The sequence below is a fragment of the Prorops nasuta genome, unplaced genomic scaffold (assembly GCF_024137725.1).
Source record: "Prorops nasuta isolate Cenicafe-Biocafe unplaced genomic scaffold, Cenicafe_Pnas_1.2 PNAS00002, whole genome shotgun sequence".
In the NCBI taxonomy this organism is placed as follows: domain Eukaryota; kingdom Metazoa; phylum Arthropoda; class Insecta; order Hymenoptera; family Bethylidae; genus Prorops; species Prorops nasuta.
The window spans coordinates 1,399,176-1,416,333 of NW_027116799.1; the positions used below are offsets into that span (position 1 = coordinate 1,399,176).

Below are 17,158 nucleotides of genomic sequence, written 5' to 3' on the forward strand. Positions count from 1 at the left end.
AATGTTAGTGAAAATCACTGTTATATTCATTTAACCAGAAATTCTTGCAAATTTTTCACCAAAATTGACAACAACTTATATATATATTCATCAGTCCACGCGCACGCGCGAATCGAGAAAATTCACTTTTTAAATTATAAGCCGATAGGGAAAGAAACAAATCGTAGTACGCATACGTTGGTGGAAATGGGAATTATGAGATGCACACGCAAGAAACCTCGGTCGTTCGCCTCGCAATATGAATTTCTTTAGACACGAATCAACTTACTCATATCGTTACACGGATGGACCACTTAATTCGAGCCCAAGTTATAGCCGTGGCATCAAGTACTGTTACAAACAAGTGATAAGAACAGTACGAGCAACTGTAATGAGATCGTAAACACTCGGTACTCCCGTCATTTTGATCAGATCATCTCTGCAACGTCCTCGTTTTGCACAGCACAATTAGTATTGTAATCTCATCTTTTTAGCTCCCTTTTCCCTTTGTTTACTTTCCACTCTGCATCATACCCCGCACAATATTTCAGATAAAATTATATAACGCGTTATACTTTGTTTATTCATATAAATATTGACAAATAGCGTCGAATAGTTTTTTTGCACATAGCTAGGAATATACAAAAAAAAATTTGGGAAAAAATGCAACGAGGATGTAAATGTGATCGAAGAATTGCAGGGATGTAATGGACATTACGTCAACTAACCGAGTATCATCTGCCTGGTACAACCTAACCTCTCCTCGTCACAGTTGACAAACGCAGAACGCGATTAAACGTAATAGAAAAATCTACGACTGATTAAAAGACCGTTGGTACGAGGGAACATACAAATATAAACACACGCGCGCACGCACGAGCACTTTGATCACGTGTATTAATCCTCGGTATGCACGCGAGTAGAGTAACCGAAATTTCTAGAGGTTATACGTGGTGAGAACGTCAGGTGGCGATCGATCGTTAGGTTACTTTCCGTTTTATTAAAATCACCGTGGGCGAGGTTTGCGCGAATTGCAAGTGAACCATACAAAAGAGAGAAGATCGAAGGGTGGAACGCGTTGGAAAAAGGAAAAACGTGTGGGAGAGCACGCGTTCGGTGTGGTAAAAGCGTAGGACGTAAATGGTGGTGAAGTGAAGGAACGACCGGCGTCAAATTCGCGGGCGGCGAGAGATAACGGTAATCTTGTGGTAGATTAGTCGAAAGACAGTGGTAATTGCAAGGCCGCAGTTGCATATGACCTTAATGAGTAACGGCTGAGAAAGGGAAACACGCTTTGGAGAAGCAAATTCTCGTTTCGTTTGTCCAACAATTTATTCGTTCCTTCGTTCTTCGGTTCTCCGTCTGCTACTTGTGCTGCTTCGTAATGCTCATTCGTAAGAAGGGTATCGCGCAACTTGTCCTGCTCACAGTGCTTGTCAACTTTCTTGCCACGTTCGACACTTGTCATTTGTGACGTTTCACTGACAAGCCCTTCTACGATAACCCATGCTTGACCAATTACATTAAAACAGATCGAGTCACGAGGCTACCTTGCCAAAAGAATTTCCTTCGGTCATATATCGAGAAACAATTTTTCGTCATTCTCGCCCAGTACTGCTGTGCGTACAGATGGCGTAATTTTTATAGCAACTACGAAAATCACGAGGACCCGAAGGCCACCGATCGGTTCCCGAATAATCCAACTTCGATCAAGGACGGTTATCGCGACGAGTAATTTGAAGGATTGTCATAAATACCTCGTTTTTCCTCGAGCTGCGAAATCTCCTCCTTGTTGTCAGCCATCTTAGCACCAGTCACTGTTCACAATGCACGCTGGGTAAAAACAAACGAGCACCACCACGGCTAAATGATAAGCGCCACCTGGACTCCAAACGAACAGTTAAAACGCCCGTGACGTCAGACTAGACAGGGCCGTAAGAGGCTCTGCTCTCTATCTACCCATGACTACCTCTCCCCTACTCAACCGCTCTTTCTCACGTCCGTCCGTACCGTAGCATGCGCTTTTTGTCAACTTTTACAGCTGTGTGTACCATCTGACCACGTGTAGCACCGCTTGCTAAACTTGGTTACATTGTTCTGTCAAAATTATGCACTCTTTCAATGCATCCATACGAATTGTAGTATATTACCTTGATTAGACATGAAGAAGTACTTTTAAATTATCGGTTTTATTACTGCAGGTATATCGTAAGAAATAAAAGTCTTGCTTATCGATAGGGGCGTATATATAAGCACGGCACACCGTTCACATTCTTCACAAAGAGTTGTGACACACTTTCTAGGATGCCGCTACTGGCACACGTCGTCGATTTCTACGTTGGGTAACTTATTTCCGTTATATCGAGCAGTGGCGGCAGTCGCTCCGTTTAGTTTGGTACATCAACATTTAATATTCGACGAATTTTCATCATGAGTTTTGAAGAAGTTGTTATTGTTTCTGCAGCCAGAACACCCATTGGTACTCTTTAATCTTCACTCTCATAATTTTAAATTTAATCACAAAAAACTTTATAATCTATATTCTACGCTGAATAATTTAAATTCCTCGATTGCTTATTAGTATAGATTTAAATTTGCCGCTAAATATAATTTATGAAAAAATTTTAGCTTTGAAATTAAAGTTTTGATAAACTGAATAATGAATAAATAAAATAAAATAGCTTCCTAGCAATCTATAAGTTTATTCAAAAATACAAAGTGAAAGCTTTAAGTACAATATAAGCAAACTCGTTTATAAATGTTAAATATTACTCTTAATATAATAATGCAAAATATGGTCTAGCATACAAGTTGTAAAAAATGTATACATTATTAAAAAGGATAGACGATTTTATAAAATAAGTATAAAAGACTTGTGCATTTCCAGGATCTTTTTGTGGTGCATTATCAACACTGAAAGCATCTGATTTAGGAAGCATCGTAATGAAAGAGGTCCTGGATCGTGCAAATTTAAAATTGGAAGATGTCGATGAAGTTATTCTTGGTCAGGTATTATCTTAAAAATTAGAAATATTCACTTCCAGAAAATTTAAATATCCTTACAACAGTCATCAGTTTTTTAAATTTATATTTTTAAATATATGTGCATAGATTTGTATGATTTCTTTAGGCACTTCAAGCACATCAGGGTCAAAATCCAGCTAGGCAAGCAGCTATAAAGGCAGGTTTTCCTATATCTGTACCTGCTTATCTAGTTAACATGTTATGCGGGTCTGGACTAAAGTAAGTTTTAACATTCATGACCTCAATGATAACGTGTATAATAAATAAATTTTTAAAAATGTTATTACAATAGTTTTTCCTTAAAATATTTGTACATTTAACGCATTAATAGCTTTTTATCTAATGTAAAATAAATTTTTTTTGTATCAATTTCTTTAAAGAGCAGTACTAAATGGTTACACAGCTATAAAAAGTGGTGAAGCTAAGGTGGTGATAGCTGGTGGTCAAGAAAGTATGAGTTTAGCCCCACATGCTGCTTATCTCAGGAAAGGAACTAAACTTGGAGACTGTAATTTAGTGGATACATTATTGAATGATGGTTTAACAGATGCATTCTCAAACATACATATGGGAGTAACAGGTAAATTAGAAATCAATGCTCTATGTGGATATGTAAAACAGCAATAAGCATATTTCGCAAAAGCTTCCTGACAATTAAAAAATTGTTTTACAGCTGAAAATATTGCAAAATTATATGGAATTACTAGGGAGCAACAAGATAATTTTGCAGCTGAGTCACAGAAAAAAACTGCCATTGCAATAGCAGAAGGACATTTTGATAAGGAAATAGTTCCAGTATCAATAGAGAATAGAAAAGAAGTTGTTTTTGTTTCTAAGGATGAATTTCCCAAAAATGGAACTACTCTTGATGGTCTTGCTAAATTAAGACCAGCATTTGTTAAGGTAACTATGACTAAGGATAAATAAGAATTAGTAAAATGTTTGAATTCAAAGTTATAAATTTTTTTATGACTAGACTGATGGAACAGTAACAGCTGGAAATTCCTCTGGTATAAATGATGGTGCAGCTGCCGTTGCCTTAATGTCATCAAAAGCTGCTCTTGACAAAGGCATAAGCATTTTAGCTCACATTGTTGCTATCGCTCAAGTAGGAGTAGAACCAAAAGTTATGGGTACTGGTCCCATACCAGCTATTGAATTAGTTGTAAGTATACAACGATTTTTATTTCAATTTATGTAGAGTTCCAACTGTTATATAGATATTTATTTCTATTTTAGTTACAAAAAGCTAACTGGACAAAAAATGAAGTTGATTTATATGAATTGAATGAAGCTTTTGCTGCTCAAGCAGTAGCTTGTTCACAGACCCTTGGTTTAGATTCTAAAAAAGTTAATGTAAATGGAGGTGCTATTGCGTTAGGTCATCCTGTTGGTGCTTCTGGTATGTATTTATTTATAAGAAAGAAAAATAATGACATTTTAATTTTTGATTGTTCTTAATTCAAGGAGCAAGAATTCTTGTTACATTACTGCATTCATTAGAAAGAACTGGGGGGAAAAAGGGAGTTGCTTCATTATGTATTGGAGGTGGAATGGGTATTGCTATTGCAATAGAGAGAAAATAACAAATTTATTATTAGATGTAAGTAGACTACATTTTTTCTGAAGCTGACAGTTTTTATGCTATACCATAACCTTTTATAAATACAAAGAATAGTATTTATTGCAGTCTGTTTTATTCAGTATTTTATTGTGTTGGTATCCATAAATCTAATTGTTAACAGTATGCAACTAATCTGTTTTAGAGAAGGTATTTGTTTTATTAAAATAATTATACATATATTTATATATATTCAATCATGTTGAACTATGTAATGTTTATCATTAATCTTAAGAAAAAAATAATTAAATTTGGAAAGGTTCTAATTATCAAAGATCATTAAGAATGATATAATTTTCAATGCATTTATTTGTTGAATAATAACTCAAAAGAGATTGATATTATATTATTCATTAAATTTGTAAAAGATTTTATACAAAAATATTATTTTTTTATACAAAAAAATATATAAAAAAACTTGTATACTAAAATAACCATGAAAATATCCTTCAAAATATAATGATTCGTAATTTTACAAAGTTAAATAAGCATTATTCTTTTACGTTACTACAAGCAATTCCCTTCTTTTCTTCTTTTATTTTTAAAATCTTTTGTACAGCAGCAATACTGCTTTGCTGATTTTCTTGAACACGCTTTGCTTTAAAAGTTTTCTTTGCTTCTATGGAAGGTTTATAACGACCTCTGATTTTCTGCAGCTGATCCTTAATTGCTGGTATGATTCGTATCTTGAATTATGAAAAATATTTTTGTTTAGTTTCAAGTTAAAAAATATTTTTAAAATATATAGTGATGCTATTAATTTTAACAGTTATGCAACACTATAATGTTACTAAACTAATAGGAGCAGAAGGATAATATCCTTTACAATCTTTATTAATTTTGTTAAATGATGTTATTTTCTGATGCATTGGATTTTGTGCTACAAATTCAAGTTCAGGAATACAAATTTTAGCGTAAGTTTTTATGATATAACCCCAGTAAGTATCCTTGGCCATTTTATCTTTGGTGAAAGAAAAGTAGGAATCCCAATATTTTGAATTTAAAACTTTGGAATGCTCTTGTACTGATTGTTGATACGGCATTCCCTCTGAAACTTGCTCAGCAATAACAGCTACTGTGTCACACAACATTCTTGATACTGGGATATAGATATCTTGGAGAAGATTATCCCCAATATATAGACATGATGGATCATCTTTTGCTAATTTAATTTTGATGAAATTTATCAAATCATTCCAATTTCCCTGGCTATACGTCTCACCACACTTTAGGTCTTTACTTGATACAATACAATTTTCTTCAAGTCCAAGTAAACTTACAAATGGACGCTTATTTATGAAAAAGCCTGGTTTCTTTGCAAAACAGACCACTATATCAAAGTAATCTCTCCAGTTCTCCCCTAAGGCATATCTGGCTGTAAACTCTGCAAAATCTGCATTAGAGCCAGTAAGAAGAAAAGTCATACTATTCCTCTTGACTTCATTAAGCCACGAAATTGTTTTTGGATTACATTTATGTAAATATTTATCTGGCTCACTTTTTATAGCAGAAAAATAGCCACCTTTATTCAAGGAAAACTGCTCTCTATTAAACATATCCTCCAGTCCACTCAAAATATCTGGCCAAACATCATAGGAATTTAATACTTTGCCACATTCTTCGTCTACTGTATCAATAAGTTTTGCAAATATCAAAGATACAGGTAAGTCAAAATAATCTAATAAACTTCTCATTTTCATAGATGTTGGTCCATTCCAAGTACTAAACATATCATTATAAAAATCATCTGTTAGTTTCCACCTTTTATTTGGATATACAACACTGATCTCTTCAGCAGTAAGTGGTCTGGTACCATGAGAAGCTGCTTGTATTATACCATCTGAGTTTAATTTTAATACATTTCCATTTTCTAAATCCAAAATTAAGCCTCTTTGCATAAAATCCCAATCAAAGTCTGATAAAGGTTTTAATAAATGTTTTGAGTTATAACCTTTTTGTATTACTAGGAATTTGGTCAAAAGATCATATTCTAATTGTGTCATATTTGTCAGATTGAATTTTAAAAGTGTATTATCCAGATCAAAACCAATGCAATCATAATCACTGAACTTGAAGATATTCATTTTGCCTGCAAAATGGGTACAAGACCTAACAGTGACGTTATAGCAATAGTTATTATAATTCTTAGTAAATAGATTATTAAAAATACAATAGTTAGTCGATAGTCTCCTCTTAAATAAAATATGTTTATAAACTAATTGGTTTGTAAAAGATTTATACAGTTTTGAAGTCATATGATAAAATACAATTTTGATTCAATAGATATCAATGCATCTATTAACTATTAACTTAATAGATTAATAAGATAACCTATATTTTTTAAACAATAAAAATTTATCTTTTGATTTATTCTTTCCTTCTACAAACTCTCTCCAGCACTTGTAAATCACTGACACCGTGCTTCTATGTCAATTGTAAATAAATTTTCTTTAGTCTTAAAAAAAATTGCAACTTAACGAGTCAAGTCATGTGACTCACGATAAAAGTGTACACCGTTACAAAATTTGAAAAAATCCTTACGGAAAAAAATATTATGTTAATTACCGTCACACAATGCTACATTTATAAACAGAAAAAATACAATAAAGCTTGTAAATCCTTATATGATTAAATTTATTTTAGTTACCCGTCACAGATAATTGGTTATAATATGTAAAAATCTATATCTATCAGTTAATTCTATCGATACATAACCTTTATCTTAGTTTATATAGATTTAGGCTTGCGCCCATTGACCCACCGATACATAACCTTACACAATGAGTAAGTTAAGAAATGTACCAAAAGAGAGAAAAAAATTATTTCGCATGAAAAGTAACTAATAAACATAGCTAACAAACTAGGGAAACACTCACCCTTGGTGGAATGTGGACAAATCGTATATTGCGTGCGTGAATGAAGAATTTTTCATAATTAAAAACATCTCCTCTAGGATCGATAAAAACGCAATCTTTCATAACAATATTCATAAAACTGTTAAAAAATATAGTAATATTAGGATTTTAGAAAAAAAAAAAACTCTGTAATTATGATATTAAATAATTATTACATACGCATCAGCTTGCTCAACAGTGCCAAAAACTGAAGCTTCGTTTCTTAAGTCGACAGTGGTACGTTCATTTTCTACTGCTCGAATTAAAATAGCTAGGCTATTATAAAATAAGTATTTTTCACGATTTGATTCAGTATTCATACTTAAGTGGTACTGAAAAGTTATTCTTAATTTCAAAAGTTATAGGTCATTCCATTCCTACGTGTCGTGTAATGACCCGGGAAATCTCAACAAATGGTGGAATGGCATCGAAACCGAATGTCTCTTATTGGTTAGCCAATAGCGTAGTGAACAGTGATTGGTTTAATTGTCTAGATTAAATTTAGCCCGCGAATACTATAAAGTAATTTTTTAATTGTTAAAATTATTATGAATAACTTTAAGTTGTGTGTATGTGAATTTTGAATATAATAAATTTTCTTATTATATTATAATAGAGGTCTAATTAATACATAATGTAAACAGCAGAAGCTTCCTTTTTTGTTGTTATTTGTTCTTCCATTTATTTGAAAAATTAATCAAATAAAAATTACGAAATTGTTCCAAACAAAATCGTAGAAAATTATATTCAGATTGCTAAATTAATCCATGCATATACCTTGTACATTAAAGTAGAAGCTTCTTTAAATGTATTTTGACTTAAGGATATTACTGGACGGAAATTTGATTTGTCCTCGGTTGCTTGGAGATTACGCTATTACGCGATCTATCGTAAGCCTGATGTCAGTCTATATATAGAGACTCATAGCCATCATTACCAAATGAATTAGGTTACTTCCTAACGGATATACAAAGGGGTCCTATAATTTCTCGTATCCTATATGCATTTAAAAGCAATAGGAGTATAGAAGCGTTTGTACCATAGGAATTTGACCAAAGCTCCAAATTTTTACAAGCTAGAAACAACTATGAAGGAATAAAGAATAGGCTTAGAAATTCTCTTCGACTTGTTTAGACAATTAATAAACTATACGCATAGTAATCCCTCTTAAGCACACGAGAGGCTGGGATTGATGGTTTGAGACGACCAAGAATATTGCAATAAAGTTGAAGCATCGAAGAGAGACATACGTTGTACAGAGAGATATATGTCCGATAAATGAAAATAAGGTAATATAGAAGTAAAATTGCGATTTGAACAATCGGGTTTTTCTAGTTAGGGGGCAAAATGGCAATTTAGTGTTATTTTCCGTTGGAGCGTAGCGGGTCGCGCGGATAGTTCCCCATCGCGATGAGTACCCTCTTCCTGTGAGTATCTCTCCTTCCCCTCAGGCTCATCTCGATCGTAGTTGGCCCTGTTCTTTCTCGTGCTCTAATCAGCTTCCTGGATGGGGCACATTATCTGCTTCATTGCAGATGGTAGCGTCGCGATACCTTGTAGAGTGCCGCCGCGCTGTCTAGCACACACGTGAGGAGCTATAAGCGCGCTGAGCTCTCCGATCTATCGAGTCAAACCGATGATTCGTTATTCTCCGCAGCTCTGCTTCTGCCAATGTCTCTGAGACTCGCTCCACAGCCATTTTCCTAAAAGTGCCCTGCACCATACGCTGTAAAATATGACGTACTCTCATAGTCGCGTTTCCGGTCGCTCGGAATCCCCCCCCCCCTGCTCGCTATGCCACTAGAGGAGGGTATGCAATACTAATGCGTCTGTACGTTGTTGACGTGGTGTACCGAGAGCACGCGCCCTCTCAGCTGATACGTTTCATCGGTGTGCCGCTCACCGCTGTGCTCTCTCAGCTTTGGCAGTGCAAAGTTCCGGCAATCATCGATCAGTGCTGCGATGCGATCGGTATAACGACGGAGTATATATATGTGTGTGTGTGTGTGTATGTGTGTGTGTATTGCACATATGTTTATATATATAACAAAGTACTTATCCCGTTCGTTGCTGCTCGTGTTTGAATTTTCTATATATGTATAGAGCTTATCGGCGGTTGAACCGGTTGCTCCGTGTTCCTATATCTATATACATATACATATATTTAGAGAAGTAATCAACGAATTGCATCAGAGTGCGATTAACGGAAGCTGCTGCAGAGCGACGCCGCGACGAGGCGACGAACCAGTGAACGTTGATTACGGTGAAATAGAAAAGTGAAAAGGATCAATCGTGCGTGAAAATTCAAAAAGTGAACTGTCGTTTTGTCGCATATAGCGAAATGCTTATGACGGAATGAGAAGAGCAAGCGGAAGCCGGGGTAGGAAGTTGCAGAGCAGATCCTCGGCGCATGCGTATCAGGATCAGGAGGACGATCGCTGGAAATTCGTTTGAGACGTTGGAAAACTTTCTAGTGCAACGCGATGTCACTGGGGAAACGTCTTTCGGGTGCCGTGGCTTTACTGCGGGGTGTCGCGATGGAGCCCAAGGAGAGCCACAAGTATAAACATATGAGCGCATTCACGGCAGATCCGATGCTTCTTAATTGCTTCGCACACTCGCGGACTCTCCATTAATAGCTGCATTCAATTTTTAGATCCAGCAGGCTCGAGATAGACAGCGATGGACCACCTATTGGTCCGTTGGACAGGTTTAAAAAAGTCGGTGATGCACATGCACGGTGCTTGCCCAAATTCTGCGAAAAATAAGAGAAAAATATTATTTTATTTGTTTTTTTTTTTTTTGCTTTTTCCAAGGTGATGACCTGGATGGACAGTAATTTATTGTTAGTGCTGACCATCGCCGGAGTTTTGGTAGGTTTGATACTGGGATTTCTCGGTCGATTAATGTTCGAGCTCACCCCGCAATCGATAACGTTGGTCAGTTTCCCAGGAGAGATCCTTATGAGAGCACTCAAAATGTTTATTTTGCCTCTGATCATATCATCGCTGATAGCCGGTGATTGCACTATTTTAACTCGATCCCGCAGATGTAGTGGAATGTCATTAATGTATGTGTGTATTTTATCGGTTTCTTGAATTAAGGAATGGCACAACTGGATGCGAAAAGCTCGGGCAAAATAGGCCTTAGAGCTTTGGCTTACTACTCTGTAACAACAGTGCTAGCAGCTGTCGTTGGCATCATTATGGTGCTGATGATTCATCCAGGTGATCCGAAAATTAAAACCACCATCACTGCTCCGGTCTCGGAGGAAGCCAAAGTTTCCACTTTACACGCGATTCTCGATATAATTAGGTATACGAACATTGTTCATCCACCGATTAAGGACATAAATTGTGCGGAGAGAGATTAAAATTCTCATCAAGTCTGGTATTTTTTACCACTAGGAATATGATACCAGAAAACTTGGTCCAGGCATGTTTCCAACAGGTTCAAACGACTTACGTGAAGAAGCCAGTGGTTATTGGAAGCTCCCATTACGTCATAGAGCCATCATTGGTTTACAAAGACGGAACCAATGTAATGGGCCTGATTGTTTTCTGTATTACATTTGGCTTACTAGCAGGACAATTGGGAGCAAAAGGAAAATTAATCGTTGACTTTTTCGTAGCGTTAAATGAAATTATTATGAAGTTTGTTAGTATTATTATAATATGGTAAGAGGATTCATAGAAATAACTGGATGAGGAGCTGCAAGTTTTAAGCAACTAATTTTAAAATGCTCCTGTTGAATTTTGCAGGTATTCACCGTTTGGAATAATGTGCTTGATAGCTGGAAAAATTATGTCTATTGCAAATTTAGCAGCTACAGCAAAAATGTTGGGCCTTTACATGGTCACTGTGATTTTGGGTCTACTGGTACACGCTTTGATAACCTTACCAGTTATCTTTTATTTCCTCACTCGAAAAAATCCCGCGGTTTTCTTCAGGGGTATGCTGCAGGCTTGGGTTACAGCCTTAGGAACTGCTTCAAGGTACCAATCACAAAAATACATATATGTAACGGACGGAAGTCGTGGGCATTAAATCAATAATTGCATTCTACGGATTTGTTATTTTCACCAATGACGATCCCTCATCGTCTCATAAATTTCAGTGCAGCGACTTTGCCAATAACGTTCAGATGTCTCGAAGAGAACAACAAGATTGATCCCAGAGTTACGCGTTTTGTTGTGGCTGTCGGTGCCACCGTCAATATGGATGGCACTGCCCTTTACGAAGCTGTTGCGGCAATTTTTATTGCACAAATGAATGGAATCTCATTCGGTATTGGAGAAGTCATCACAGTCAGGTCAGTACACATATGTACAAGAACGGGAAAAATTGACTGTACCAAAATTATCTCACCTTAAGTATACATATATTCATCGATCATTGTTTTCCATCTTAAAGCCTTACAGCTACTTTAGCTAGCGTTGGAGCTGCGAGTATTCCAAGCGCAGCGTTAATCACGATGCTCTTGGTATTAACTGCATTGGGATTGCCTACCAACGACGTTTCTTTACTTTTCGCCGTTGATTGGTTACTGTACGTATAGTCTCGTACAATCAACTGATATCGCTTCTTTGGAGAAAACTATTATTTAGCATTATTAATGTGAAATAATCTCTTAGCGATCGACTTCGAACTTCAATAAACGTATTGGGTGATGGATACGGGGCAGGAATCGTTTACCACTTGAGCAAAAACGAACTGGCAAAAATGGATGAAGAGAGGAAGATGGAAGGCCTGGATATTAGAGTATCGCTTCAGGACGAACCTCTTCATTATCAGAGCAAATTTCAATGCGCCACTACTTCCGAGACAAAGATTTGACTTTTCAAAACAGGACCAGTCAAAGGATCTTACTTTTATAGTTGGAAACATCTCTTTAAAATACCCACTGTCCATTAGCCTGCTATGAGATGCTCCTTTAAGTTTTATGCCTATATTATATCATGCAGTGTAAACATGACGAATTACCAAATTTCACCATGTTTCGATGAATCTTTTACACGTATGTACTATTATGTAAAGCAATATAGAAATAAGAAGCATATGAGCATGCAAGTACAAAAGTAGTCTGAGTAGTCCACTAGTGAAGTAAACTAGTGGCTTTATAAGTTATTTATTTGATACACTTCTCTTGAAATGTTTAATACAGTGCGACCTCCCAATAATGCCGCTCTCCGAATAATGTGCATCCGGTTTCCTATACCTCGAAGCTTATTCCAACTTTTATGCACTTATATATATATATATATATACTAGTAGTGCTTATATGACTATTTGAATCACATAATATATATATTTGCAAAGGATTTTCTCATTCTTAGTTATATTCTCCTCGTATCATTAAGCGGCACTATTGTTAAGCAGCATCGTAAAATTAAACGATGATGTATAATTTTATCTTAAAGATTATTAACTACATTTTGAATTTTATACAATCTTCGTAAAGATCCATGCGATATAAATACTCGCATTTATGTGTGTGTGTATAATAAATTATTAATAAAAATAAAATTATATTACCCTGATGTTTTCTATATTTTCCTAGTTTAATTAACAGAAAGGATTACACTGTAATAATTTAGAAGATTCATGCAAGTGTATAGTTATATTTTACTTGACTTATTATTAAAATAGATAGGAGAGTATAAAAACAGTAAATTTCTTCCTTATAAGAAAATTGTATTCTACATAATTATTAGCATATACATATGGGAGATCGTGTTTGCTAGACTTTTTCCAAGTAGTTGGTATTTGATTTAATGAGGCAGAGGATAAGCATGTAACAAACCATTGTTTACCTTGCAATATCCCTGTTTGAAAATTTGTGTACTCTCTAAAAATTTTCATTAATATACATGAACCATTCCATATAAAAATGTCCAGAATAGTACATAGGTCTGTAGGGAGTAAAATAGATTTTATCATTAAGGAAAATTTCACTTGTGATTGTCAAGTCTTTCCTAATGTTTTCACATTACAAATTTTAAAGGATACAAAAAGTCCTCCAAAAAATCCACTTGTCAAAAGGTGACGCCTGCTGATAAAATATTTTTTCCATTGCCCACCAGCTTTTAACAATAGCATAGCCTAAGTAATAACAATTTTCACTTCTTTTCTTCCCTTAAAATATAATTAACATTAATAGATGATAAGTTTTTATCTTACCCATAAACCAAATACTGCAAATATATAAAATCCAAATCCATAAACCCCAGTTAAACCCAATAAACCAGCTGTACCACCAGAGAGTGCTGCCATTGATATCCTACAATATTCTACTACTGCTGCATTATTTACTACAGCTGCTTCGCTATATGCAATGACTTCTGTAAAATATAATTGGAGAAATTTACAAAGATTTGTTCTATAAAACAAATTAAAATTAAACAAAATATTCAACAATGTTAAAATATGTAATCATTTGAAAAATTTGTTACGTGGTAAAACTGTTCTACTACTCTCATTTAATTCCACACAATTAGAATATAAACATAACCTAAATTTTAGGATGGAAGGGAATAGATAAGAACGATATATTCTTGTTATACCTTACCTCCACTTTTTTCCTGTTTTGTCCAAATTTTTCCTAACATTGTAAGTAATTTGTTTTTAACAAATAAATAAATATTACAAATAAATATGCTTATTTGACAAGATTCTGTCAGACGGCCTGTGTGTGACACATTTAATTTATTATGAGAATGAGTGACAAGAAGAAGAACCTGCTGAAGAACTGTATACTCATGCACGGTGGTGCCGGTGGTGGTATGGCAGAACGACAGAAGCGGCAGATGGCGACAGCTGTTGGTCATTTGACAAACTTCATCATACATTTTGTCGATACAAAGAAAACATTGTGTCTCTTCTCCTATCTGTAAAATTTTATTATTTATATTAATTAAATTATATATAATAGCTGCTGTTTTGTAAAAGACAAACCAGAAGAGAAATAGCATATTGATGATAGATCCGAGATAAATAAATAGTTGTTCCAACAATATCTTAATTAAAAATTTCATTTATTAAACTAATAATATTCATAAAGTATTGTCGATTCATGAATTTATCGTTTAACAATAAAGTTCAAAATGAAAGAGAAATGGAGTAAATCTCGATATATACTGAAGGATCTGAGGTATAATTATATTAAAAGGAAAGAGGGACAAATGTAATAATTAAGGTAAAAAGGGAGAAGAAAAAGAAGAAGGAGAAAAATCTATAGGTAGAGAGAATCGCGAGCAGCGCAATTTCTCGAGAAGAAGAAATTGGAATGGCGGAATTTTGATTTAGCGGCTGCTGGTTTGACCAGCAGTATGTAGTGGTAGTAGTGTCTGTTGGCGTTTTCTTAGGAGGTAGGGTAGGGGGAAGGAGATGGAGGATTGGTCCACTCGACGACTCGGCTCGGCTCGATTCCGAAAATAGAAAAGAAGGCACTCCCGAACATCGGTGTTCTGCGCCAGAGCCCATCGAACCTCGAAGAAATTTTACCGCGAGGCTCAGATCTCGGGCAGAGGTGCGGGTCACCCCGACGAATCCACAATACGATCATCGCGAACGACTTTTCCCCCGTGGGGAAACTGACCCAGCTCTTTCCTCCTTTTTACCGTACAATGCTGCAAGGTCAATCTGCACGGGAGTAGACTCTGCTTCAAGGTCATTGACCCCGAGGCACCAGTGCGCGTCTATTCACATCGTTCGTGGTTCGAGAGGTGATTTCATCATTAGGCTTGCGCTAAAAATTCAGGAATACCAAGTTTTTCATTGTTTAACCAATATCGAAAGAGTGTAACCGAGCGCCAACGGTAAATGCGGTGTACTCGCGCTACCGGCGCGGCGGTTGCATTGCGGTATCCCGAAATATTTGCATATGTGATATACTGCTGCACAAGCGATTTATGTGTACGTTCGTCATAGTGTGTGCTCTCACCCGTGCACGTGTGTGTGTGTGTGTGTGTGTGTGTGTGTCTCTCTCTCTCTCTCTCTCTTTCTATATATGCGCATCAGCTTTACCGCTCTGCACCCGCCATCGTCACTTCTCCAAACTTGCTTAATTGCAGCCGTGTCGCATGTTCCTACTTCCGGTCTACAGCGTCCCAATTTTATTTATACTACTGCACGCTTCCAACCACACACGCTTTAGTCCTATATTACCGCTTAAACTCCTATCCTATCTCTGTACACTGTTCTTTCTCGGAATATACCAACTAAACAATATCTTCGCCCAAACCCCCCATTATTGTCAATATACACGTACGTATACTACAAGTTCAACTCGTATCGGGTGGATTTTTAAAGATATGTTTTTTCTTTAATTTTACATAACTAAAAAAAAAGAAGAAAAACAAATATCTCGCGATCTTATGAAATATCCTTAACCTTTGACGAAAAACGTTTCTCCTCACTGGAGCTGATCACTGTAGAAGCGCATCGGTATATTTCGGTGAGTTATTGCGGATGCATCTATTTTCGTTTCGTACTACTGGAAATAGGATTGAGAACGAAATAGGATTACGGTTAGTTATGTATACATATATATAGTAGGTTTGTTAAACGCGAGAGCAGTCATCGATAACGTTAATTATTAATGTTAATCGATTTTGTTACTACGACGGACAAGTTTTAAACCTGTTGATAATATTTGCCTCAGTTATATATAGTAACACTTGTACGTGTTTCTTCAGTTTGAGGAATTTACACAAATATAAAAATAAGAATAATGAATCATGTTGCGCGATTTTTCTAATTGAAATAACGAAGTTAATCGATCGAGAGACCGAGAAAAAGCTATTACGAAAAAATGTTATAGTTGCGTCCAACAAAGAAATCATATAACCACGTTGATTATTCGATACTGAAATGCAAAACCGGACGTTTGTTAGTTGACGTAAAAATATTGACACGGTAAATAAATGAAATCTCGGGCGTAAGCGCAGTTACTGTAAAAACAATACTATAGCAGATCTATATCATCGCGTTGCGTAAGCATAAATTTTAAAGTTACGTTACTAGGTGTCTTGAAATGCTTGAAATATGCCAAAGTTATGAAATAGCGTGTAGTGTTTTCTGCCGGTTTCTCGTTTGTTCAATAAAAAAACTGCTGCGTGAGCTTAACGTAATTAGCGAGCTTTAATTAAGTAGGGTTTAATGATCGCTCCCCTTTATTTCTCTTTTCGCAGTGTATGATCCTCCTGCTCTATTTTATAGGCTTTTGCCTACAAAGCTACACACACACACACACACACACCCTCGCTTAATTGCTTTTACCCAACTTTCGACGGCTCCGCTGCTTTCAGTAGTCAGTACGCATGTTTTGGCAGACGTACGCCAGACGGATTGCAATTTGCAGGTTATAGAGGCACGCGCTGCTGCTCTACTTTGCACTCTGCACTCTGCAGTCAGTCTGCAGCTGCAGCTGCAGCTGCATCTGTACATACACCCTCTGCCCACCGTAGAGCATTGACAACGCAGTCGATTGTAACGGTCATATTTCGCAGAAGCGGCGGTGATAAGTCGAATTTTCTCAACGAGGAGAATGGTGCAGCGCATGCGCGAAAGCCATTCGCACGCAGATAATGCGCGTCGTCGTCAACGTTACTCGAACGCTGGCTGGCCTGGCATCGCCGTC

The 17,158-nt window shown here is 36.1% G+C and overlaps 7 protein-coding genes across 19 annotated transcripts in view; 3 read left to right on the top strand and 4 right to left on the bottom strand.

The window, feature by feature from the left end:
* Positions 1–1,818, bottom strand: part of ens (ensconsin) — a 121,780-nt gene extending 119,962 nt beyond the window's left edge. The window contains exon 1 of one of the 3 annotated variants that reach the window (XM_066732038.1): positions 1,737–1,818. In XM_066732038.1, the coding sequence (XP_066588135.1) occupies positions 1,737–1,782 (46 nt within the window). In that variant the 5' untranslated portion in view covers positions 1,783–1,818. The remainder of the gene's footprint in view (positions 1–1,736) is intronic. The other 2 variants (XM_066732068.1, XM_066732014.1) reach the window with 2 other exon arrangements.
* On the top strand, positions 172–5,108 carry Acat2 (Acetyl-CoA acetyltransferase 2). Its single transcript, XM_066732130.1, has 9 exons — positions 172–1,176; positions 2,181–2,458; positions 2,867–2,988; positions 3,110–3,222; positions 3,384–3,583; positions 3,677–3,906; positions 3,980–4,168; positions 4,243–4,405; positions 4,471–5,108. The coding sequence occupies exons 2-9, from the start codon at positions 2,410–2,412 to the stop codon at positions 4,587–4,589; spliced, it is 1,185 nt and encodes a 394-aa protein (XP_066588227.1). The 5' UTR covers positions 172–1,176; positions 2,181–2,409; the 3' UTR covers positions 4,590–5,108.
* Positions 5,109–5,173: 65 nt separating this feature from the next.
* On the bottom strand, positions 5,174–7,716 carry Nt5a (5' nucleotidase A). Of its 2 annotated transcripts, XM_066732117.1 has the most exons (3): positions 7,699–7,716; positions 7,501–7,618; positions 5,174–6,713 (listed from the first exon to the last, which is right to left on the bottom strand). In XM_066732117.1, the coding sequence occupies exon 3, from the start codon at positions 6,706–6,708 to the stop codon at positions 5,404–5,406; it is 1,305 nt and encodes a 434-aa protein (XP_066588214.1). In that variant the 5' UTR covers positions 6,709–6,713; positions 7,501–7,618; positions 7,699–7,716; the 3' UTR covers positions 5,174–5,403. The 2 variants fall into 2 exon arrangements, with proteins under 2 accessions (XP_066588214.1, XP_066588205.1); XM_066732108.1 differs by lacking the exons at positions 7,501–7,618; positions 7,699–7,716 and having other exon boundaries at positions 5,174–7,479.
* Lsm10 (U7 small nuclear RNA associated Lsm10) lies at positions 6,992–7,838 on the bottom strand. Its single transcript, XM_066738623.1, has 3 exons — positions 7,699–7,838; positions 7,501–7,618; positions 6,992–7,048 (listed from the first exon to the last, which is right to left on the bottom strand). Exons 1-3 carry the CDS (start codon positions 7,836–7,838, stop codon positions 6,992–6,994), a joined length of 315 nt encoding a protein of 104 aa, XP_066594720.1.
* Positions 7,839–9,131: 1,293 nt separating this feature from the next.
* On the top strand, positions 9,132–13,430 carry LOC136783420 (excitatory amino acid transporter-like). Its single transcript, XM_066743573.1, has 9 exons — positions 9,132–10,078; positions 10,175–10,238; positions 10,335–10,536; positions 10,623–10,833; positions 10,926–11,195; positions 11,280–11,513; positions 11,636–11,830; positions 11,932–12,066; positions 12,153–13,430. The coding sequence occupies exons 1-9, from the start codon at positions 10,002–10,004 to the stop codon at positions 12,352–12,354; spliced, it is 1,590 nt and encodes a 529-aa protein (XP_066599670.1). The 5' UTR covers positions 9,132–10,001; the 3' UTR covers positions 12,355–13,430.
* Positions 13,192–16,980, bottom strand: EMC6 (ER membrane protein complex subunit 6). Its single transcript, XM_066743587.1, has 5 exons — positions 16,798–16,980; positions 14,087–14,405; positions 13,699–13,859; positions 13,528–13,620; positions 13,192–13,430 (listed from the first exon to the last, which is right to left on the bottom strand). The coding sequence occupies exons 1-5, from the start codon at positions 16,963–16,965 to the stop codon at positions 13,380–13,382; spliced, it is 792 nt and encodes a 263-aa protein (XP_066599684.1). The 5' UTR covers positions 16,966–16,980; the 3' UTR covers positions 13,192–13,379.
* Positions 14,798–17,158, top strand: part of RyR (Ryanodine receptor) — a 34,195-nt gene continuing 31,834 nt past the window's right edge. For 9 of the 10 annotated variants that reach the window (XM_066743487.1, XM_066743496.1, XM_066743535.1 and 6 more), the window contains exon 1: positions 14,934–15,242. The gene's annotated coding sequence lies outside the window, so the exon portion shown is untranslated. Of the gene's footprint in view, positions 15,243–17,158 lie in introns of all 10 variants that reach the window. The other variant, XM_066743503.1, reaches the window with a different exon arrangement.